The sequence below is a fragment of the Chiloscyllium plagiosum genome, chromosome 34, assembly GCF_004010195.1.
Source record: "Chiloscyllium plagiosum isolate BGI_BamShark_2017 chromosome 34, ASM401019v2, whole genome shotgun sequence".
NCBI lineage: Eukaryota > Metazoa > Chordata > Chondrichthyes > Orectolobiformes > Hemiscylliidae > Chiloscyllium > Chiloscyllium plagiosum.
This window is the reverse complement of record NC_057743.1, coordinates 1,189,655-1,215,832: the sequence shown is the minus strand read 5'-3', so window position 1 is coordinate 1,215,832 and position 26,178 is coordinate 1,189,655. Positions and strand designations below refer to the sequence as shown.

General features: G+C 40.8%; 1 protein-coding gene across 1 annotated transcript in view; it reads left to right on the top strand.

Annotated features, from left to right (window-relative positions):
- The window catches only part of LOC122540083 (ephrin type-B receptor 2-like), a 768,846-nt gene that overhangs the window by 576,309 nt on the left and 166,359 nt on the right, over positions 1–26,178 (top strand). The window contains exons 7-9 of the mRNA XM_043675394.1: positions 390–552; positions 13,883–13,991; positions 14,915–15,016. Of these exons, the coding sequence (XP_043531329.1) occupies positions 390–552; positions 13,883–13,991; positions 14,915–15,016 (374 nt within the window). The remainder of the gene's footprint in view (positions 1–389; positions 553–13,882; positions 13,992–14,914; positions 15,017–26,178) is intronic.

Here is a 26,178-nt window from a genome sequence, read left to right as displayed (position 1 = left end):
GACTCGAAATTCTTGAACCACAAATGTTTAGCAGAGACCTATTTTACCTGGTGCCCAGGAATATCCAAATCCTGCAGTTGCAACACATCGTCTGCTCTGTTAACTTTGCTGTATTTTAATTAATTTGTTTTATTCATTAATTTGAAATTAATTAATCCTACTATTCCCAATAATAATTTTTTGAACCAGACTGTGAGGCAGTGCGACCTTAGAGTAATACAGGGAGGCCCAATCTGCATTGCAGGATCTTCGGAGGCTTTCTATTTTAACTCGTGCATTATTTTTTAAATTACAGTAGAAATAAGGATAGGATCATGAGGACCCTCATAAATGTTCTATTACCAAGTGCCAAACTGAGAAGTACTTGTTTCCTTGTCTTGTGTGTGTAGGATCAAAGTGAGCACAATTCTTCAACTGTGAAGAGCCAGACAAACACAGCCACCATCCGCAGCCTCCGCGCTGGCACCATCTATGTTTTCCAAGTGCGAGCACGGACAGTGGCCGGTTTTGGCCAATACAGTGGGAAGATGTATTTTCAGACAATGACAGAAGGTAAATAGGCACGCACAAAATGAAAAAAGATACCAAGTGGGTTCTATTCATGAATTCAAAACCAAGTTACCTTGAAACAAATTTTTTCTAAATGTTTAGTTTTCAATGCCATCACTGCACATAATCTTGGCATCATCATTCTATATGGCTTCAATGCATTTTTTTCTTTTACGTGCAGCTATATCGATTTAGGGACAGCCTTGCTCTGTTTTTGATCATGATGTATTTGGAGCGATTGTTAAGAAGTATATTAACTTGATTGTCTTGATTGTGAGCCATATTTTTCATATTTAACATTATAGGAATGTCGGTCACAGAGTATCACCATCACAAGGAGTTTGGATTCTGAATTTTCAGTCACTTCTCATCTAGAGAACAGATTGGGAAATTCAGAACTGAATACTGAAGAAGATTCATGTTGGATTGAAATGTTAACTCCATTCCTTTCTCCACAGATGATGCCAGACCTGCTGAGTTTCTACAGCATTTTCACTTTTTATTTTTTTATGAGGACACTGTCAGCCATCTGGGTAATTCACACATCCTTTTGTTTAAGGATGGGACATCAGCAAACAACTATAGCATACCAGCAGATTTGTCTTTTTGTTTAAGGACGGACAAAAGAACCATCATTAGTTGAATGTGAAATGGATTCCATTGATTTTTCATTCTATTATAGCAGCTCCTTGTCCAAACTTTATAGAATGATTGTGTGTAATCAAAAAGAGGTCTTTAAAGGAGGTCTTTAAACTACAGAAGCTGCTTGCAGACTTGGTTCTGTTAAAAAGACCACCGCAATCAGCCAAGGTAATGAATAGTAATATTTTTGAAAGTGAGAGAAGGACTTTACAAAATAGATCAAAGAGAATTTTGTTTTATATTTTCTGTCTGGGTAATCCAAGATGGAGGACAGGAAAAATTTCTGACTGTAACAAGTTGCTCCTTTTTTAAGGTATTTTCGGTGTTGGAGGTGGTTTCCTTGAATTCCAGGAACTGTAATTACTGTTTTATATGTTATTGCATTGTTTTGGAACTTTGGATAAAGAAAAGTCAAAACAGCAGCACTTTTAAAAGGGAGAGGGGCAGACAAAGGCAACACATGGTCAGGTCAGTGCAGGACAGAGAGAGAGAGAAAGAAACCTACACTGCTAACTGATACAGTAGTGAACCTGCGCAATTACTGCTTTTGCTGTTTGAATTCACGTATCGCTGGACATCGGAGTGCATCTAGGAAAATTCACAACTGATCTTGGAGGAACCTGTTTGGACGAGGGCACAGCACAGAGACAGATAAGTCTTAAGTGTGGCCTTGGGAGTCTGCAGTAGTGAATAGAGTGAGTTCTTTCTAGATTATATGTTTTATTGACATCTTAGCGAGTTTTGAGAAGACTTGTAGCTCAGCTCTGGATGTAGGTTTGCTTGCTGAACTGGAAGGTTAGTTTTCAGACGTTTCGCCACCACACTAGGTAATGTCTTAAGTGAGCTTCAGATGAATCACTGGTAGTATAGCCTGCTTTCTATTTATGTGTTTGGGTTTCCTTGGGTTGATGATATCATTTCCTGTGGTAACATCACTTCCTATAGTGATGTCATTTCCTGTTATATTTCTCAGGGGATGGTAAATGGGATCCAAGTCAATATGTTTGTTGGTAGAGTTCCAGTTGGAATGCCATGCTTCTAGAAATTCTCATGTGTGTCTCTGTGTGGATAATCCTAAGGCGGATGTGTTGTCCCAGTCGAAGTGTTATTGTTCCTCATCCATATGTAAGGATACTAGTGAATCATGTCTTTTTGTAGCTAGTTGATGTTCATGTATCCTGGTGGCTAGTTTTCTGCCTGTTTGTCCAATGTAGTATTTGTTACAGTTTTTACAGATTACATTACAGTGTGGAAACAGGCCCTTCGGCCCAACAAGTCCACACCGACCCGCCGAAGCGAACCCACCCATACCCCTACATTTACCCCTTACCTAACACTACGGGTAATTTAGCATGGCCAATTCACCTGATCCTGCACATCTTTGAACTGTGGGAGGAAACCGGAGCACCCGGAGGAAACCCACGCAGACACGGGGAGAACGTGCAAACTCCACACAGTCAGTCGCCTGAGTTCTTGCAAGGTATTTTGTAGATGACATTAGTTTTGCTTGTTGTTTGTATAGGGTATTTCAAACATGGAGATCCCATGGTGTTCCATTGGTTTGTCTGTAGGTTTTGTTGTTGAAGGTGAAGTAGGTGTAATGTATAGGTCCACTAGCTTATGATAATGTCCTTACTGATGAAGTTGGTAGTGTTTGGGTCTTCTAATAATGCAGTCAGTATTTCCTTGGCCAGGTTGATGTTGGTAGATGTGAATAGGGCTGTTACATCAAAGGAGACCATTATTTCATCCTCTTCTATCTTGGTGTCTTTGATGACTTTAGGAATTCTTGGATGGAGTCTTCTAGTTACTGTTTTAGTCTTTGGTGTAGATCATTGGCCAATCTGTAAGTTGGTGTTCCAGGTAGTGAGACTATGAGGGGGGGGCTCCTGTTTTGTGAATTTTGGGTAATCTGTAGACTCGTGGTGTGTTGGATCCATCTGGTGTCATTTTTTGGAAGTCGATCTTATTTATTTCTCAAGATTTCTGAAAGTTGGGATGTGATTCAGTTCTCTAGTGGTGGGGTCGGGTCTATCGCCACTTGTTGGTAGGTGTTGGTATCTGCAAGTAGTGCGTTCACTTTCTCAGTGTAGTCGCTTTGATTTAAAATTACTTCAAATGTCTTTCGCCTGCAGGTAGGATAACAATGTTTCTATCGTTTTTTAGGCTTTCCAGTGCTTTCCTTTCTTGTGTATTGAGTGTGTTTCCTTCCTTTTTCCTGCTTAATGTTGGTACGACTGCCTGCCTGATGGTTTGCTGGGTTTCCTCTGTGAGCTGGCTGTCTTTCAGTGTTGTTTCTAATGCTGCTAAGGAATCTTTCTTATCTGCATCCTGGAAGTTGTAATTTAATCCTCTTACTAAGACTGCTTTTTCAGTGTCTGTTAAGGGTCGGACACACAAGTTTTTTTATTTATGCTTCTGTGTTGTCAGTGTTGTTACTTTGCGTAAGTATGTCTAGTTTTTCTGCAGATTTAGTTTTTTGATTTTCTGTGTTTGTCGCTGTCTAATATCTATGGCTTGTTGTACTGTGTCTGTCCATTCATGGTCTGTTGCATGAGTGAATAAAGATTTTTGGCACCAAAGTTGTATTTACAGAGTCTGTTGTAGGCATCATTAATCATTTCTCGAAGCATTCTGTGGCAGTTTTGCTCTGCTATTCCTTTGGCTAGTGGGGTGTTCAGAGGAGATTTGTATTTAAGACATTTAGGTAGTATCAATTTCCTTAGGTATTCGTGCAGGAAGTACAGCTCTGAGGAATAAGTGAGGAACTTGTTAAATGAGGAATTTGCAACAGCAAGGGGGTGTGATGGATGGCACTTATAGGAAGGGAGAAATGTCACAGATATAGTCACATAGATGGGTTAACTCCAGGAAGGGAAAGAGAGATAGGCAAATAGTGCAGGAGTCTTCTGTGGCTATCCCCATTTCAAGCAAGTATGCTGTTTTGGAAAATGTCGGGGGTGATGGATTCTCAGGGGAATGTAGCACAAACAGCCAAGTTTCTGGTATCGAGACTGGCTCTAATGTAATGAGGGGTATGTCGGGTTCCAAGAGATCAACTTTATAAGGGAAATGTCTAGTCCGAGGCACAGACAGAGGTTTCTGTGGCCAGCAGCGGAAATTCAGAATAATGTGTTGTTTCCCTGGTGACAGGATCAAGGATGACTCAGAGAGGGTGCAGAATGTTCTCAAGGGGAGACAGCCCAGCAGAAGGTCATTATCCACATTGGAACAAATGATATAGGAAGGGAAAAGGTTGAGATAGTGAAGGGAGCATACAGAGGATTAAGCAGGAATTTAAAAAGAGGTTCTCACGATTAGTAATATCTCGATTACTCCCAGTGCTGCGAACTAGTGAGGATGGGAATAGGAGGATAGAGCAGATGAATACATGGCTGAGGAGCTGGTGTATGGGAGAAGGGTTCAGATTTTTGGATCATTGGAATCCCTTCTGTGGTAGAAGTGACCTGTACAAGAAAGACGGATTGCATCTGAAATGGAAGGGGACTAATATGCTGGCAGGGGACTAATATGCTGGCAGGGAGATTTGCTAAAGCTGCTCGGGAGGATTTAAACTAAACTAGTAAGGTGTGGGGGTGGGACCCAGGGAAATAGCGAGGAAAGAGATCAATCCGAGACTGGTACAGTTGATAAAAAAAAGCAAGCCAAACAGAGCAGGCAGGGACAAAGCAGAGAACAAGGTAGGACTGATAAATTAAACTGCATTTATTTCAGTGCAAGAGGCTTAACAGGGAACTCAGTGCATGGTTAGGAACATGGCACTGGGATATCATAGCAATTACAGAAACATGGCTCAGGGATGGACATGACTGGCAGCTTAATGTTCCAGGATACAAATGCTACAGGAAGGACAGAAAGAGAGACAAGAGAGGAGGGGGAGTGGTGTTTTTGATAAGGGATAGCTGTGCTGAGGGCGAATATTCCCAGAAATTCATCCAGGGAAGTAATTTGGGTGGAACAGAGAAATAAGAAAGCGGTGATGATCACCTTATTGAGATTGTTTCTCAATATCCCTCTGACTATTAGGGGTGGTCTATAATACAGAGTTGTAAGTAGATCTCAATTATCTGTTAGAATAATAGGGTGGTTATGGTAGGGGATTTTAACTTTCCAAACATAGACTGGGACTCCCATAGTGTTAAGGGTTTAGATGGAGAGGAATTTGTTAAGCATTAGATTAGATTAGATTAGATTACTTACAGTGTGGAAACAGGCCCTTCGGCCCAACAAATCCACACCAACCCGTCGAAGCGCAACCCACCCATACCCCTATATTTACCCCTTTACCTAACACTACAGGCAATTTAGCATTATTCTTGGGAAATAAGGCAGGGCAGGTGACTGAGGTGTCAGTGGGGGAGCATTTTGGGGCCAGCGACCATAATTCTATTAGTTTTAAGACAGTGATTGAAAAAGATAGACCAGATCTAAAAGTTCAAGTTCTAAATTGGAGAAAGGCACATTTTAAAGGTATTAGGCAAGAACTTTCAAAAGCTGATTGGGGCAGATATTTGCAGGGAAAGAGATGGCTGGAAAATGGGAAGCCTTCAGAAATGGGCTAATGAGAGAGAAGAGACAGTATATTCCAGTCAGGGTGAAAGGAAAGGATGATAGGTATAGTGAATACTGGATGACGGGAGAAATTGTGGGTTTGGTTAAGAAAAAGCAGGAAGCATATGTCAGGTATAGACAGAATAGATCAAGTTAATCCTTAGGAATAGACCTTGTCTATTCATCCTATCTATACCCATCATGTTTTTATAAACCTCTTTTAAGACACGGTGGCACAGTGGTTAGCATTGCTGCCTCACAGTGCCAGAGACCGGGGTTCAATTCCCGCGTCAAGCGATTGACTGATTGTGTGGAGTTTGCACATTCTCCCTGTGTCTGCGTGGCTTTCCTCCAGGTGCTCCTGTTTCCTCCCACTGTCCAAAAATGTGCAGGTTAGGTGAATTGGCCATGCTAAATTGCCCGTTGTATTAGGTAAAGGGGTGAATGTAGGGGAATGGGTCTGGGTGTGTTGCACTTCGGTGGGTCGGTGTGGACTTGTTGGGCCGAAGGGCCTGTTTCCACACTGTAAGTAATCTAAATCTAATCTAATCTAATCTAAAAAAAAAGTCACCCCTCAGCCTCCATTTATTTTATTATATATTTTGTCTCTCCACTGAACCTCCTCACTTGCACTGTTACATCCTTTGAGCTCCAACACATCACAAACGACATTAGGTTGGGTTTTAAACTCAGTACGCAGCTAATTTAACCAACCTATCAAGCTTCGTAACTGCTTGGATCCTCCTTTGGACACAACATCATCTTCATGAGGATCTGACCTGATTTGTTGGTATATGCTTAATGTTTCCTGGATATAGTTATTGAGTCAAGGTTGCTACCAATCTAGTATTCTAATGCCATGTCATCACATTCCAGGCACTTTTCTGTCTGTATGAAAAATCCACCTCTCATATTTCCTTTAAACTTACCTTCTTTTATTTAAACCTTTGTCTCCCAGTAATTGGTGTTTCTGCCTTGCGAAAAAGACTCCAGATATCCGTTCTGCTCATGCTTCTCATAACCTTATAAACTCCTTGATCACTCCTCAGCCTTTGACATTCAAGGTAAAACAAACCAAGTTTATTTAATCTCTCATCATAGCAAGAGATTAGGCAAGTTCCTGGTAAACCATTTCTGTATCCTCTCCCAAGTCAACCTGTGTGGTGACCAGAACTGTACAGAATACTCCAAATGTGCTGAACTAAAGTTCTACATAGTTGCAATATGACTTGCCAATATTTCGAGTCTGTGCCCTGCCTGATGAAGGCAAGCATGCCAAATGCCGCCTTGATCACTATCTACTTGTGTTGCCACTTTCAGGGAACTGTGGATCTATGCACCTAGATCCCTCTGTATGTTGATGCTACTCATGGTTCATCCATTTGTGGTATACTTTCCTCCTGCATTATACCTCCCAAAATGCATCACCTGGCATTTTCCAGATTAAACTCCTCTGCCATTTCTCTACTCAAGTCTCAAGCCTCTCTATATCCTGGTGTATCATCTGGCAATCCTCTCTATCCGCAGCTTCCCCAATTTTTGTGTCATTCACAAACTTACTCATCAGGCTACCTATATTCTCCTTCAAATCATATATATATATATTACAATTGGCGTCCCAGCACTGATCCATGCAGAACACCACTGGTCACGTATTTCCAATGTGAAAAACACTCTTCCGCCACTACTCTGTCTTCTCTGACTAAGCCAGTTGTGTATCCATTTTACCAGCTCATTGTGGATCCCATGTGACCACATCTTTTCTAACAGCCTGCCATGAGGAACCTTGTCAAAAATACTTGCTAAAGTCCATATTGAAAACTTCCCTGCCCTCATCAATCATTTGATGCTCAAAAAGCTTCAGCTTCTTCTTTATATTGATGTTTCCTACTATCTCAATGTGTACTGCTCCCAAGACTTACCATCCACTATGTCCTCCTCCTTTGTGACTACCAATGTAAGGATCTCTTACCCATTTAATATTGCTCTGCGCATAAAATCCCTCCTTTGTCATTGATTGGTCTTACCCTTTCTCCAGCTAACCTATTGCTCCTTATATATGTGTAGAATACCTTGAGATTTTCCTTCATCCTATTTTCCAAAGACATTTCATGGCTGCTTTTAGACCTTCTGATTCCTTATTTCAGTTCTTTCCTGCTTTCCTTACATTTTCAAGGGCTCTGCCTGTGTTCAGTTTCCTAAATCTTACTTTATCAACTTCATACCGAACTTCCTGAAGACCTATTGTAGGACCTCATCTTTCTTTCCGCCACAACCAATATGGCGGCTCACTCTCCCCCTTCAGAATATCCTGTGCTTGCTCAGAGACGTCCTTAACCTTGGCATTAGGGAGACAATACAATATCCTGAAAACTCACTCGCAGCCACAGAAATATTTATCTGTGTCTCTAACTATACAGTCCCCGATCACTACTACTTACCTACTCTTCGATACTCCCTGTTGGACAACAGTGCCAATCTGTCTGCTGCTGCTGCTTTCCTCTGCTAATCCATCACCCTCAACAGTATTCACAATGGTATACCTGCTTGAGAGGGGAATGGCCACAGGGGACCGCCGGTCCATCTTATTCATTTTCCTTGTGGTCACCCAAGTCGTCTTTGACTGTTTAATCCTTACTGGTGGTGCGACCAGCTCACTAAATAGGCTATCCTTGACTGCTGCACCGATCCTCCAGAGTGAGTCCATCTGCAGCACCAGCTATGCCATACAACAAATCAGGAGCTGCAGCTGAACACACTTCCTGCATACATACTCACCATGTTCACAGGAAGTGTCCCTGATTTTCTACATATTACAGAAGAGTACTCTCCTTCCATTTTCAACCTTATCAACTACAGATAACAATACGAGCTGATTACATTAGCCTTAACGACATGCCAACAAAGTCACTTCTGTCACTCCCATGCTCTTTCCTAGCAGGCTGCAACTACAAAACAAAAGTACATTAACTCTCTCCAGGCACTACTCACTCAAACTGCAACCTGGATTCCTGAGCAGCCAAGCTTAAGTCCATGATCCTCTTCTCAGTTGTGGTGACTGAGCTGACTTCTCTCAGAATTGGCCTCAGTCACTCAAGTAAGGACATCAAAGGTTACGGGGAGAAGGTAGAAGAATGAGATTGAGAAACATATATTAACCATGATCAAATGGTGGTGCAGACTTTATGGGTCGAATGTCTTAATTCTATTCTTATACATGTGGTGTTATTATATTCAAAGCTGTTTTGAGATCAGCAACCTCTAATCATTCTGGAAATCCTGGTTGGTGAGCAATAAAGAGCACCTCCAACCTCTCTAGGCTGCAGACCATCTCTTCAATAAACTGACTGTCTGTTCAATCACAAATTGTGTCACTGAACCATACAATACAGAAGCTCCCTTTGCCCCATCAAATCTGTGCTAATCTATCTACACTAAACCCACGTTCCAGCCCTTGGTCCATACTCTTAAATGTTATGACATTTCAAGTGCTCATCAGAATACTTTATAAAGGTTGTGAGGTTTCCTGCATCTACTACCTTCCCAGTCAGTGCATTCCAGACTTCCATTTCTCCAGCTCACACTTACTGGGATTAAATTCCATCTGTCACTGATTTGCCCATCTGACCAATCCCTGTAATCTAAAACCTTTGTCCTCACTGTCTTCATCTGGCCAAGCATTGTGTCATCTGCGAACCCACTTCTCACCCACCACACATTCTGGTTGTAGTTGACTGTTCGACTTTTTGTCAGGTTTCTGACAGGACATAAGCCCAGTTTGAAACCGGGTGTCTCTTGCTTTGTAGCAGCCATCTCTGACGTCTGACTGAAGTCTGAAATGGAACATAGATTGCCACAGAATCATAGAATCCCTGCCATGCGGAAAGAGGCCATTCAGCCTATCGAGTCCACATTCCCCCTCCAAAGAGCTTCCCACCCTAGCCCTGACCCTATCCCCATGACCCCACATTTACTATGGTGGCTAATCCACCTAACCTGCACTTCTTTGGACTTTGAAAGCAACCAGAGCACCTGGAGGAATCCCATGCAGATCTAGGAAGAACATGCAAACTTCAGACAGAACATACAAACTCTAACAAAGGTTGGAATCAAGTTTGGATCTCTGGTGCTGTGAGGCTGCAATGCTAAGTATTAAGCCAGCACGCCATCCATAAACACAAGGCAGAGGGCACAAGCTTGATGGTAGCTTCCTGACAATTTGACCCATATCTGGATAAAGATATGTTTTCACACCAGATGAACACTGAAATCCTGTGACTAATAAATACTTTGAACTGCTCTAGGGGTATTGTCAATGTGGGAAACCAGGCAGGTTCAAAAGCTGAGCATCCATTTGTTCATTGCAGACAAATTTGAATTAATTGCTGGCCCTTGCAAAACAAAATTCATCAATCACCTGTTTTATGCATTTGTGGATCATTGACTGGGTTACCCAGGATATATCTGTAGCAGAGCTTTGAAGGATGAGAGATTAAAATCATTGAGAATAATTTTGATGATATGGTAACCTATGGTCACCAAATGCATCAGATAGATAAGCCCCCATGGCCAGATCAGACACATCCAAGATTACTACAGGAAGCAAGTTACGAGATTGCTGTGCCTCTGGTGATGATCATTGCATCCTCACTCACCAGAGGAGTAGAACCAGATGATTGCAGAGAGGCTAATGTTATTCCTCTGTTCAAGAAAGGGAATAGGGAAATCCCTGGGAATTACAGACCAGTCAGTCTTATGCCTGTGTTAGCAAGGTACTGGAAAGGATTCTGAGAGACAGGATTTATGACTGTTTGGAAAAATATAGTTTGATTCAAGAGAATCAGCAAGGCTTTGTGAAGGGCAGGTCATGTGTCGAAAGCCTTATTGACTTTTTTGAGGACGTGACAAGACAAGTTAATAAAGATCGAGCAGTGGATGTGTGTATATGTGTATATGGATATCAGTAAGGTATTTGATAACGCTTCCCATGGTAGGCTCATTCAGAAAGTTACGATGTATGGGATATAGGGAAATTTGGCTGTCTGGATACAGAATTGGTTGGCCGAAAGAAGACGGCAAGTGGTAGTGGATGTAAAATATTCTGCCTGGAGATCGGTGACCAGCGGTATCCTGCAGGGCCTCTGCTCTTTGTAGTTTTTTTTAACTGACTTGGATGAAGAAATGGAAGGGTAGGTTGGTAAGTTTGCCAATGACACAAAGATCAGTGGTGTTGTAGATAGTGTTGAGGGCTATTGCAGGCTACAACAAGACATTGACAGGATGCAGAGCTGGGCTAAGAAGTGGTAGATGAAGTTCCACCAAAGTAAATGCGAAGTGTTTCATTTTGGAAGGTCAAATTTGAGTGCTGAATACAGAGTTATAGAGAGGATTCTTGTCAGTGTGGAGGAACAGTGGGATCTTGGCATCCCTCAAAGTTGCTATCCAAGTTGATAGGGTTGTTAAGATGGTGTTTAGTATTTTGGCCTTCAGAGGAATTGATTTTAGGAGTTGCGAGAGTTTACTGCAGCTCTATAAAACCCTGGTTTGACTACACTTAGAAAATTGTGTCCAGTTCTGGTGTCCTCATGGGGCTCAGTGGTTAGCACTGCTGCCTTACAGCGCCAGAGAGCCAGGTTTGATTCCAGCCTCGGGCGACTGTCTGTGCGGAGTTTGCACATTCTCCCCGTGTCTGCGTGGGTTTCCTCTGGGTGCTCTGGTTTCCTCCCGCAGTTGAAAGATGTGCATGTTAGGTCAATTGCCTATGCTAAATTGCCCATAGTGTTCAGGGATGTGGAGGTTAGGTGAATTATTCAGAGGTAAGTATAGGATATAGAGTAGGGAAATGGATCTGGGTGGGTCACTCTTCAGAGGGTCGGTGTGGATTGGTTGGGCTGAAGGGCCTGTTTCCACACTGTAGGGATTCTTTTCTATGATCATTATAGGAAGGATGTAGATGCTTTTGAGGGTGCGCAGAGGAGATTTACCAGGATGCTGCCTGGATTGGAGGGCCTGTTTTATGAAGAGAGGTTGAGTGAGTTAGGGCTTTTCACACTGGAGAGAAGGAGGAAGAGAGCTGACTTGATAGAGGTATACAAGGTAATGAGGGGTATAGATAGAGTAGAGAGACAGAGACTTTTCACCAGGGCAGAAGTGTCTGTCACAAAAGTTCATAAGTTTAAGGTAATTAGAGGAAGATATAGGGGAGATGTTAGAGGTAGGTTCTTTACACAGAGAGTGCTGAGTGCATAGAGTTAGAGACATTAGGGACAATAAAATGACTGCTGGACAAGCACATGCACACCAGTAAATTGAGGGGTGTGTAGGTTGGGTTGATCTTAGATTAAGATAAATGCTTGACACAACATCGTGGGCTGAGGGGCCTGCACTGTTCTATGTTCCATGTTCTATTCAGGCTGGAGCTGACTGTAACCATCTGATGCAGTAACCTGAGCAATCTGATGGACTGTTTTTTGGATCTGTTAGGGAAGCTGAGTCTCTTCTGTAACAACCTGTGTCATGAATAGTGCTACTTCTCTCTCCAGTTTCTCTTGCTATTGCACCTATTATTGCTGCCTGGCTGTAGATATCTGAACAGCAGGTTGCCCCCGGTCCTTTTGCTCTTCCATTTGGTTTCTATACAAGGTCTAAACTAAGGCAGCCATGCATGTGGTGTAATCAAAGTGTAAAGAAAAACCACTGAGCAAATGTGGAGATACAGCCATGAATACTGCATGTATATTGCAATAATCCTGAGGTTTGAATACGCTGCCTCAATTGCTTAAATTTCCCTCTATTTCTAAAAACCAGAGAATGTAATATTAAATGCGAAAATGTTTCCATATTGTTGTTCCATGTAGCTCTGGTTTCCTCCCACAGTCCAAAGATGTGGAAGTTAGATGATTTGGCCATGCTAAATTTCACTATATTATCCAGGGATGTGCAGACTAGGTGGCTTAGTCATAGTATATGTGGGGTAATGTTGATAGAACCAGGAGCTAGTCAGGTGAGATGTTATTTGGAGGGTTGGTGCAATCGGCTGAATAACCTCTTTTCAGCACAGTAGGAATTCTATGATTTACCAAACTTTTGATGTGGGGCCTAACCGGTGCGTAATTCACTTTTATCTTTTACTTTTTATCCTTCTTTTGTTTGTTTTATATCACACAACTGCACCCATATTCTTACGGGCTAAAACTCCTCTTCACAGACCTACATAGATTTTTGAACATTTTATGTTCTTATTTCAGATTTCTAGCATCCACAGATCATTTTGTGTTGGATGTAAAATAGATGATCTTGCCAATTATTTCTAATTTTCTTTTTTATTCATTCATGGCATGTGGATGTCACTGGTTAGACCAGTATTTATTGTCCATCCCTCATTTAAGAGTCAGTGATATTGTTGTGGGTCTGGAGGATATGTAGGCCAGACAGGGTAAAGACAGCAGTTTCCTTCCTTTAAAGAGCATTAGTGAACTAGATAGATTTTACTGACAATCAGCAATGGTTTCACATTCGTCAACAGACACTTCAGTCCAGATACTTATTGAATTCAAGTTCTACCATATGCTATGGGGAGGATTTGAACCCTAGTCCCAGGACATTACCTGTGTCAATAGTCATATGATAGTGTCACAATATTAATATAATAATATGGTAATATCATGTTGCCTCCCTGCTTACAAGCTCTCCCTGTGTACAAATGGTCTGCAATATCTCAGCACATTTCAGATATAACCATCAATTGACTGAATGTGAACAACTTTGAGAAATCCTAAAGTTACAAAATATAATATATAAATGAGAGTTCTTTCTCTGTAAAGTAATGGCATCATTCGCATTATTCCCACAATACTAATGAAAGATGAATAAATGTTAGGAGTCAGAGAAGTTATAGAGGTTTATAAAATCATGAGCATGGATAGAGTAAATAGACAAGGAGTTCCTCTGGGATGGGGGAGTCTAGAACTAGAGGGCATAGGTTAAGGGTGAGAGGGAAAAGATTTAAAATGACTTAAGGAGCAACTATTTCACATAGAGGATTTGTAAGGGAAAAAGGGAAGAAACTGTAGCCATTCTGGTCTAAACCTGCCATTGATGTTCAACTTTTTTTTTGTAGCTGAATACCAGAGTAGTCTGCAAGAAAAGCTTCCTCTCATCATTGGATCAGCAGCTGCTGGGCTAGTCTTCGTAATTGCTGTTGTAGTCATATTGATCGTTTGCAACAGGTAACTCAATCTTTCACAAACTTCCAAACATTTATGATAGTTTTTTTTGTGTATGATCTTTTGTGCAGCTTATTTCTGTAGATGAGTTTCCTTAAAAACAGTGTTTTTAATCAACTTGTTTGAATATGATAGGACACATTCCCATTAAAGTTAGGACAGAAACCCAGATTTCGGGCCCAGAGGACATTACAATAGTGCCAGCAGATCCCAATCTATAAAAATCCTTCAATGAAGAGATCTTTTGAAATATAGCAATGTTGCTACTGAGTGTTACGGGCAAGTTCTCAGCAGTAAGCTAATGATTAAATAGTAGTTGCTTAGTTAGGAACTGGTTACATTTCCTGTCTGGATCTCTGTATAGATCAATGAGACTTTGCAATATTTGCCTCCCTCAGTGGGTCTGCAATGCTGTACAACCCTGAATTAGTGCAGCTGTAGTGCTGCACCTTGTCATACATTTCGGTTCAGTCAGTCTCAAATCCCTGATGCTGGCACAAAGAAAACTGAAGGAATTTGAATCTGTCTCTACATGTAGCATTGCTCCATGCTCACTATTCATTTTACATGTAGATGATAGAATTATTGTGTACATATTAATAATTAGTGTATGTCATTGAGGGTGAAGTGGCATTATTTTGTTTTATCTATTCCACCAGAGTTAACCAACATAGGGGTAAAGGTACAAACTGATGGTTAGCAAAATTGAATGGTAGAATGAGTTTAATGGCCTATTACAAATCTCAATTTTCACATTCTTAGCCCAAGCATTAAAAAAAATACAGAGCAGAAATAAGCATTAAGACACAACTTTTTCTTTTATTACTGTTTAAATGTCCTGAATCTTGTTTTTGATCCCCTGAAATTCTTCTCCATAAGACTACAGTACCTAACTTTTTCATTTCTACCAACACTAACTTCTACAGGTCACTTATCTTCTGCCCAGACTCCCAGCTCCAAGATCAAGGTTTCCAGTTCCAACAAGGGTCAAGCTTCCGGCTCGAAGGTCCATCCTTCCAAGCTGTCAGGTCTAAGCTCCCAACTCCTAGCTCTTTGTTTTCCACTGTCTCTCCCTTGTCATTGCTACCAATTAAGCATTTTAATTTGTTTACCAGTGGATAATCCCCGTAAATATAACCATTAACCTTCAATCTTTAACAAACATGTCAGGTGCCACATCTAGTTTGCTCCCTCACCTTTCCTTCCCTACCTCTATCCAACATTGTAATTTTTGCTCTGTTTTGACAGGTGTTGATCCAGTATCAATGTACCAGTACATCTTATACTCCTACAATCTTTTAAGAATAGTCTTCGAATGCTTACAATAGTTTAACAATACCATACTGTGTGAAGAATAATCAGAGAGGGTATCACAGCTACAGAAGCTTCCATTGTCACGGAAGATCTGCCTACCGAGTCAGTATGGGTGGAAATTAGGAACAGCAAGGGAGCAGTCACCTCTTTAGGGATTTACTACAGGCCCCTCAATAGCAGCAGGGAGATAGAAGAAAGCATAGCTCGGCAGATTTTGGAAAAGTGTGGACGTAGTAGGGTTGTTTTAATGGGGGACTTTAACTTTCCCAATATTGATTGGAACCTCCTTCGAGCAGAAGATGTGAATGGAGCTGTTTTTGTAAGGTGTGTTCAGGAGGGTTTCCTAACTCAGTACGTTGACAGGCCGAGGAGGGGAGAGGCCATTCTAGACTTGGTGCTCAGCAATGAGCCGGGGCAGGTATCAGATCTTGTGGTGGGAGAGCATTTTGGTGATAAGTGACCACAACTGCCTCACATTCTACATAGCTATGGAGAAGGAGAGGATTTGGCAAAATGGGAGGATATTTAATTGGGGAAGAGGAAACTATGATGCGATTAGACATGAGTTAGGAAGCATGGATTGGGAGCAATTGTTCCATGGTAAAGGCACGATAGACATGTGGAGACTGTTTAAGGAAGAGTTGTTGCAAGTGATGAATAAATATTTCCCTCTAAGTTAGGCAAGAAGTGATAAGATAAAGGAACCTTGGATGATGAGAGCAGTGGAGCTTCTCGTCAAAAGGAAAAAGGTAGCTTACGTAAGGTAGAGGAAGCTAGGGTCAAGCTCAGCTCTACAGGATTACAGGCAGACAAGGAAGGAGTAGAGATAGAGGAAGCTGATGTGCTGAAAATTTTGTCAGACATTAAGATTGACAAGTCGCCAGGACCAGAGCAGATTTGTCCTCGGCTGCTTTGGGAAACGAGAAATGTGATTGCTTCGCCACTTGCGAAGATCTTTGCATCCTCGCTCTCCACTGGAGTGTACCTGAGGACTGGAGAGAGGCAAATGTAATTCCTCTCTTCAAGAAAGGAAATAGGGAAATCCCCGGCAATTACAGACCAGTCAGTCTCACGTCTGTCGTCTGCAAGGTGTTAGAAACGATTCTGAGGGATAGGATTTATGACCATCTGGAAGAGCATGGCTTGATTAAATACAGTCAACGCGGCTTTGTGAGGGGCAGGTCATGCCTCACAAATCTTATCGAGTTCTTTGAGGATGTGACTAGAAAAGTTGATGAGGGTCGAGCTGTGGATGTGGTGTATATGGACTTCAGCAAGGCATTTGATAAAGTTCCCCATGGTAGGCTCATTTAGAAGGTCAGGAGGAATGGGATGCAGGGGAACTTAGCTATCTAGATACAGAATTGGCTGGCCAACAGAAGACAGTGAGTGGTAGTAGAAGGAAATTATTCTGCCTGGAAGTCTGTGGTGAGTGGTGTTCCACAGGGCTCTGTGTTTGGGCCTCTATTGTTTGTAATTTTTATTAATGACTTGGATGAGGGTATTGAAGGATGGGTCAGCAAGTTTGCAGATGACACAAAGGTTGGAGGTGTCGTTGACAGTATAGAGGGCTGTTGTAGGCTGCAGCGGGACATTGACAGGATGCAGAGATGAGCTGAGAGGTGGCAGATGGTGTTCAACCTGGATAAGTGCGAGGTGATGCATTTTGGAAGGTTGAATTTGAAAGCTGAGTACAGGATTAAGGATAGGTTTCTTGGCAGTGTGGAGGAACAGAGGGATCTTGGGGTGCAGGTACATAGATCCCTTAAAATGGCCACCCAAGTGGACAGGGTTGTTAAGAAAGCATATGGTGTTTTGGCTTTCATTAACAGGGGTATTGAGTTTAAGAGTCGTGAGATCTTGTTGCAGCTCTATAAAACTTTGGTTAGACTGCACTTGGAATACTGCATCCAGTTCTGGTCACCCAATTATAAGAAAGATGTTGATGCTTTGGAGCGGGTTCAGAGGCGGTTTACCAGGATGCTGCCTGGACTGGAGGGCTTATGTTATAAGGAAAGGTTGACTGAGCTCGGACTTTTATCGTTGGAGAAAAGGAGGAGGAGAGGGAACCTAATTGAGGTATACAAGGTAATGAGAGGCATAGATAGAGTCGATAGCCAGAGACTATTTCCCACTGCAGAAATGACTAACACGAGGGGTCATAGTTTTAAGATGGTTGGAGGAAAGTATAGAGGGGATGTCAGAGGCGGGTTCTTTACACAGAGAGTTGTGAGAGCATGGAATGCGTTGCCAGCAACAGTTGTGGAGCCAGGGTCATTGGGGACATTTAAGAGACTCCTCGACATACATATGGTCACAGAAATTTGAGGGTGCATACATGAAGATCAGTGGTCGGCACAACATCGTGGGCTGAAGGGCCTATTCTGTGCTGTACTGTTCTATGTTTTAATAACTTTAAATGTCAGATTGAGGTTTTAGCAGTACTCTAGGCTTTTGGTGTGACAAAAGCAGGTTATATGGACATAGAAATTCCACTGGCTATCCAATGAATTCAAGTCAGGAGGCTCAAGCGGAGGAGTTTACCATTGAAGTTTAGAATATCATCAAATTGAAAGAAAAAAAACGTACAAAGTGGCAAAGATTAGTGGTGAAAACAGAAGATTGGGAATATTTTAAAAACCCAACAAAGGATGACCAAAAAAATACAAAGAGAGAAAGTAAATTTTGAGAGTGGACTCATAAGTAATATCAAGATGGACTGCAAGAGTTTTTTTAGAAATATAAATAAAAGGAGGAGAAGCCAAAAATAATTCCAGTGGGCAGTGTGGTTAACACTGCTGCCTCACAGCATCTGAGAACCACATTCAATTCCAGCCTCGGGTGATTGTCCATATGGAATTTACATATTTTCCCTGAATCTGCATGGGTTTCCTCTCGGTGCTCCAGTATCCTCCCATGGTCCAAAGATGTGCAGGTTAGGTAGATTGGCCATGCTAAATTGGCCATAGTATCCAGAGATGTGAAAGTTAGGTGGATTAGTGTTACAAAGTTAATGTGTAAAAATGGTAAAATTGTAAAATGGCGGAAAGCATTGCATCCCTTTAAGAGATGTTGTTCTTTTCAGTGCTTAGCGATTTAAAAATGGATGTCTGAACAACAGTTAAAAGTGCATATGCAGTATCAAACAACCAAGCAGTATTTTTACCCAGACAACAGTTTAAATTCAGCCAACTAATTTAAAAAGACACTTGGAGATGAAGGACCAATTGAATTTAAAACTGATTAGTAGTTTTGACACCGAGAAGCCAGGCAAATCATAAGAATTTAATGTGTCATGGGGAATATATAAAACCAGGATTTTTGAAAATCGGCCATCTGAAGAGGGAGCCAAACTTAAGCTGCAGCGTAAGCAAGTCTGCCATCTAAGAGACAAATTTGTCTTTCACACAAATTTATTAAGCTCTCTAAAAAGACCATAGTATTTCCAGCTCAAAATCCTCACAGAGAAATCATCGGAAGAAAGGCATTTGTGAGTTAAGATCAGCAGAAGAAAGATTGGAGATAAAGCAGAGAAGACCTAGACTGCGAACTTGGAGAGATTAATGTTTGATTTAACACTTTCTTATTAATTGGGTTTATACAAGTAGGACTCGTGTTGTTTGAGCAGCATTCATTCCAGTAGAATTTAGGTCAGTTAGGAATTGGTTAGTATTTCAGGCAAAATTGTCCAGTTTGATATTAATTCTGTTAAATTATTTACTGTTAGAGTAGAATAAATAAATTGTTACTTGTTAATTGTAGAGTGAGTGAAAGAATTTTGTTTCATTTAACTACTCCTTTATAATAGATTGGGGGTTGAGAAGTAGGTTATACCCCTTGTCACATTTCTTTCTCAAATTATGAGGCAAGGCAATCTCCTCTGGATGTTTCAGTTTTAATTATCAGAGGAGTGCCAACCTCATCTCTGTAACAATTGGCCGTGAGGAATGCAGGGTTACAGATAGGGTAGAGTATGGGTGTGGTCAGATGCTCTTTACAGTGTTGGTGTGGACTCGTTTGGCTGAATGCTCTGTTTCCACACTCTTGGAATTCTAGAACTTCCTAGAATTTGAGACTGAGACAGAAAATAATAATAGAGCACCAGAAAATTGCACAGGAATTGAATATATATATATTACATCAGTCTTCGTGTTGAAAGACACGAATAGTATTTCCAAAGATACTAAATAATCAAGGGAAAAAGGAGGGACAGTGAATAAATACAATAATTAGCACTAGAAAGAAGTACTAGGGAAACTAAGAGGGGACAGAGATGCTGAAGTCTCCAGAACCTATTGGAATGCATCTTGGGCTATTAAAGCAAGTACATATAGAGATAATGGATGCACTGGTAATAATCGTCTAAGAATCTTTAGATTCTAGAAAAGTGCAGAATTATTGGAAAACTGCTAAGGTAAAACCTTATTTCAAAAAGAGAAAACGTCAAAATACACCTCTTAATACATCCATACACCTCTTAGCTTAACATCAACTATTGGGAACATTTTGGCATATATTATAGATGATAACAGAGCATTTAGAAAAGTATATAATAGAATCAAGCAGAGTCAACATAGGATCATACTGAACAAATTTGAGACATCTCTTGAGACATGGTTCTAAACAGTCTATAGGGACAGAAAGATCTGGAGCTCTTGCGCCAATCTTTGAGATAACATAATGTGATGGGAGAATGGTGAGCATAGCATATAGGAACTTGACTATAAATAGAGATATTTAAATACAAAAGTAAGAAAGTTAAACCTTTATAGAGTTCTCATTAAGCTACAATGTGTGCGCACTGCATCCAGTTTTGGTCATGACTTTGTAAGAAGGATATGTGAGGCTATGAGGACACTTGCAAGGATACTTCCAGAGATGAGCAATTTGAACTACAAAGCTAAATGAGAGAAGTTGAGATTGTTTTTCTTGGTGCAAAGGAGAATTCAAAGGATATTTATTAAGAGGTGTACAAGATTCTGGGGGGTTTGGATTTTAAAAATCCCAACAACTGATGGAAACAGAGATGATCAATTAATTCAGAAGGAAATTGAGTGGTAATTGATGAATATAAACTTTTGGGGCCACTGAGATAGAGCAAGGAGTGAAGTTGAGTAGATTGTTCTCTGTTATGTTGTGGACCAGAACAAACCACCTCAAAATATTTTAAGACATTAGCCTAGACCCTAATTTTTTTTCTTATTGTAAAGGCAAATCTAATGTGCTGTGTTCCAGCTACAATGCAGCTAGTCTAACTACTCGACATTAAGCAAAGCACAATTTATTTAAAATGCAACAAAAGAAAGAAGAAACCATCAGCAGCGAGAAATACCAGCTTTTAGCTATAACCAAGAGAGGGAAAAGATTGCTTCACTACTCTGAAACTCTAGTGACTTTAGTTGAACCTAAAAGTTTAGAAAAAAACTAGAAATCCTGGTCTGTGACAGCTGGCCACACCCATCCAAGCTGTCTCTATTGTTTCAATCTCTGCTGAACCTGTCCCAACTTTAGAGGGTTAAATTGATAAGGATGTTGCTTAATTGGAACGGCATTCCCCACATCTATATCATGTGTAATTAGATTGGTACTTCCTAGCTTATTCCCACAAATCTCTCCTTGCGATTATAATAACTCTTTCAGGTCATTTCAATTTTCCTCTGGAAAGTAACTCAATAATTTATCCCATTTTTTGAGAATTTCTTCATTGCCCAATTTAATTTGAGAAATATCAATTCAGAATCATTTGAATTGGTTGTTTCATTTTGTGCTGTAACCAGTAACACATTCTCCTTGTACTTTCTTTTCCCATCATAATGCTTTCTGAGCATATTCACATTGCACACACTGTGAGATCTCTTTCTATCTGGCATTCTTATCAAATAATTTGTCTCACTCAATTTCCTTTTAATTTTATAAGACCAACTAAACCTTGTTTTTACATTTTCACCTCTCACTGGAAGTAACACTAACACTTTATCTCAACTCACAAAATTGTGAATTTTTGATTTCTTGTCTGCTTCCTGTTTCATTACATGCTGTGCTACCTTTAAGTGCTGGGAAGTACTAATCTAATTACACATTATATTGATATGGGAAATGCCATTCCAATTAAGCAACATCCTCATTCCTGATGAAGGGCTTTTGGCCAAAACATTGATTTTCCTGTTTCTCGGATGCTACCTGACCTGCTGTGCTTTTCCAGCACCACTCTAATCTTGACTTTGATCTCCAGCATCTGAAGTCCTCACTATTGCCTACCTTTAAGTGCTGTCTAGCCAACTCACTTGCTGTATTTAATCCTGCCCTAAAATTTGACAAAAATGTGATCTCTGAACTGTGACTCACCAATTTCTTATAAAAAGTCAGTCAAATACAGGAATGGATGTTAAGGGTGCTGATCTTATCACTGCCTGAGGTTTTCTAATTACCTGACACATATGACAGGTGCAGCAAAATTCAACCACATCATTATGAAGTCCAAACCAATAAAACTGTTTTTGGATTTTGACTTGAGTTTTACTCCCAAATGACCTCCTATTGATATTCCATATACTACACACACATCTGTTTTTCTATAACCCACCAGTTTATAATACAACGTAATGCCCATTTCTTCTCATTCACCTGAACATGTGATGGTCTCCATTTTCTCATCAAGGTATCAATTTTAGGATAGTTATGTTCTGTGAAACACTTGTGCATGCCTTTTGATACAACTGTTTTAGTTTTTTTACTTTCTATTGTAATGCTGTTGATTTCTCTGAACTAAAAATATCCACTTTGTCCTCCATCTTTTCTTGTTTTTGCTCAACCATTTGATCAAACATGGTCTCTGATAATTGTACTTCAACTTCCTTATCTTTATTCTTTTGAAGTCAAGAAAAATCCCAGGATATATTTCCTGTAGTACCTCAGTTGTCTGATTTTCCACTGGCCTTTCAACCATGTAGGCATTACTCCCACCTGATATTCAAGTACGTCATTACCAAGGAGTAACTGTATACCTGGAACTGAAAATTCCTCTATTATTCCTACCACCACTTCACCACTTTTCAGCAGACTCTCCAACTTTGTATATTGGAAGACTGCTCTTCTGACCATCTTTTCTCACAATACTTCTTCTGAATTACGTATCTCCTCATCTCTCAATATCAAAGATTGACATGCTCCTGTATCTCTTAAAGTTTTAATTTCTTTACCTGCTCCTCCTGCCATATACAAGTAAACTTTACCCTCGCAAGGAAATTCTTTAAGGCGATCTGGCAGTTTCTTCACAACCAATCTTGACAAGGTTGTATGTTCTGATGCAGCTTTTTAGATTCTCCCATGCTTTACTTTAACGCTTCAACAAAACTCATTGGTTTATCCTGTTTTCCCCCATCTGTCTTCCCTGTGTTTTTCTAAACCAACAACACTACGACTTCATGCAGTCTACTTCTGTATTGTGTGGCCATAGTCTTACCAGACCACAGGGGTTCATTAGAGAGAAGTGACTGGTTAAAACCTGAGGTCTACCAGACCTCAGGTGAGGGAAGAGGTTGAGAAGGAGGGTCCTTCATGGTAACCTCAACCAGTGATGGGAATTGAGCCCTCGCTATTGGCATCACACTGCTCTGCAAAACCAACAATCCAGCCAACTGAGCTAAACCAAATCCCACAGTCTACTTTATTGTAGTGAAAACATATGAGCTTTTCTACTTCTCTTTTTCCCTTCATGGTTTCCTTTTTATCCTGTGGTAAACTCTCTTCAACAAGATCGCCTTTTCCCATATCATCTGATGATTTTTGTTTTCTCCAATTTCTATCACTCTCAGACTGAGATTAATAAAGGAAGCCAAACTTGATTTATAGACCATCTCAAACTAATCAGCCATTTCCTCTGCTCATCTTGTATTTTTAACTCTCTGCTCTTTCACATGAGTTCTCAATACTTCAGGAAGTGGATTTCCAAAATATTTGTCTCTCTAAGCGTGTCTTATGTTTGATCTATTTTCAATGCCATTAACCATTTATCAATATTACTTTGTTTGATTCTTTCAAACTCAATGTACATTTGACCAGGGTCACTTCTTAAATTCCTGAAACATTGCCTGTCGGCTTCTGTGGTTAGTCCATATGCACTAAAGATGACATTTTTGACCTCATACTCCCCAGATACTTCCTCTGATAGTGACACAAATACCTCATAAACTATGTTTGGATCAACAATACCCACATAATCACCATCCATTTCATTTGTTTAGCCACTTTCTCAAATCAAATGAAAAAAGGCTTCTGCATCCTTATTGAACTTGGGTAGTGCTGGACATATTTAAACATATCCCCACTGCGCCTTTGGCTATGATGAGTTTGCCTGTCATCACTGTCCTCCTCACTAAGCCTACCTTCTACCTTTGCCTCTACCTTTTTAAGTCGACTTTCTTCTCTCATCACCAAATTCTGAAATTCAAATTCTCTTTATTTTTGATTTTCTTCTCTCTCATCTAAAATAGCTGTGCCTCGGGTATGTTTGTTTCTAAGTTGGTATGTAATTGGCAATGTTTAAAGTTTTCACTATACTGTTTGAGTATATGTAACAATAAAGGCTATTCTCTTCTTCTGTTGTTTCTTCTCACTCTATCTGCTTTTCCTCTCCTTTCAATTGCAATTCAAACTGTTTCATTTCCTTCTCCCTTTCTTTTTCCTCTAATTCAAGCTACTTATTTGCAATTAAAGTTTAGCCATTTCTAAAGATTCCGATGGCATTTCCAGCAATCATAAATATCGAGCTATTGCTGCAATTGCTTCCCCTTTTCGCACGGACAAAAGCAACCCCAACTCCAGCTGGTCTGCCAATTCCAAAAGCTTTGCCTTGCTCACTTTCTGTAAAACTCCTGCAGTGACTTCTTCAAGCTCAACAAATACAACAAAAGAAAGAAGAACTTACAATAACTTAATCCATTGGAAAACTTAACAGAAGAATAGATACAGTAACTATGACTATGACAGAAGAAGGACTAATTGGACTACTGTTCCAATTTAGTAGCATTCCATAAACACAACCCTTGGCAATAAAGCAATTTCAGAAAATTGATTTGTCTCACAAGTAACCCAACAACACAGAGAACCCCCAGCTTACAGCTGTAACCAACGGAGGGAAAAGATAGCTTCTACTTCTTCAAAACTCTAGCAGCTTAAAAAAAACTTAGAAATCCTGGTCTGTGAGAGCTCGCCACACCCACTCAGGCTGCTTCTATTCTTCCAATTTTTATAATAGCCTCCCAAGCTGTTTCTAAGTAGACAGCTCACTACCTCTGTCTCAAAACCTTTCTTTAAGAGGTCATTTTGTCCTTTATTTAATCCATGACAGTTGAGATGGCATAGACTCAATGGGCTGAATGGCCTCAAATGCCAGAAATGACGGGTTGATTGCATAGAACCATCAAAAGGGGTCAGACAAATATTTGGATAAATTACAGGAAAGGCGGAAAAGAAAGGGCAGTGGAATTTAATGGATTGAGCTACAAAAGAGTCAGTGCATGGACGATTGGCTGAATCGCCTCCCACAGTGAAGTCATAAGCATGATGAATTTAATAATAAAGGAGGAAATTGAAAGAAATATGACAAAGAGAGGTTGCAAGATAAAAGTAGCGGAGTGCATTGCATTCAAGCCATTGCATATAAGTAGCCAAAACAAGGGGAATTCATTTAATTAATAGCCAAAAGAAAATCTTCATGTTCCCCATGTTTCAAAATCACGTGTTAAGTGTTAAAACAAATCCAGGTGGAATGTCAAAAAGAAGCTGGCTTAGTACAGCAGGGTCATAGACCACAATCATTCAATCCTGACTGAATGAAAGAAAGTGCTGGATGACTGGCGGTTGTTATTGGCCTGAATCATCTGAGCCTTGGCAGAAGTGAGCACACTCAAAATTCTCCGAATTTGATGCTGCTGCGTATTTCATCAATGCCAGCTGTCACAGTAATATAGAGAATTGTGTCCATCAGAAACTGTCAGAACAGTGTAATGTGTTATGGTTCTAACTCTGAGCTAAAGCTGACAGTTCTGACATAGTTATCTGTGTAGAATCATACAGTACAGAAGAAGGCCATTTCACCCAACATGCTCCAGAGAGAGCTGCACAACTCACAAAAGTGTTACTCAGGAAATATTAGACAGAAAGATCCTAGTCTCATTCCTGGGTGGCTGCAGAACTGGCCAGCTAATCAGTCACACGGAACCATCCCTGACTCCCCTTGACCCACCTTACCAACCACTCTACTCTGCTGCCATCTGCCATCTTGTGGTGTCAAGGTGGCTCAGTGGTCAGCACTGCTGCCTCATAACGCCAGAGACCTGGGTTCGTTTCCTGCCTCAGGTTCTAGATTAGAGTGGTGCTGGAAAAGCACAGCAGTTCAGGCAGCATCCGAGGAGCAGGAAAATCGACATTTCGGGCAAAAGCCCTTCATCAGGAATACAGGCAGAGTGCCTGCAGGGTGGAGAGATAAATGAGAGGAGGGTGGGGGTGGGGTGAAAGTAGCATAGAGTACTATGGGTGAGTGGGGGAGGGGATGAAGGTGATAGGACAGGGAGGAGAGGGTGGAGTTGGTAGGTGGAAAAGATGGACTTCAACAGTTTCCTCATTTCCCCTTCCCCCACCTCACCCTAGTTCCAAACTTCCAGCTCAGCACTGTCCCCATGACTTGTCTGGACTTGTCCTACCTGCCTATCTCCTTTTCCACCTATCCACTCCACTCTCTTCTCCCTGACCTATCACCTTCATCCCCTCCCCCACTCACCCATAGTACTCTATGCTACTTTCACCCCACCCCCCCCCTCCTCTCATTTATCTCTCCACCCTGCAGGCCCTCTGCCTGTATTCCTGATGAAGGGCT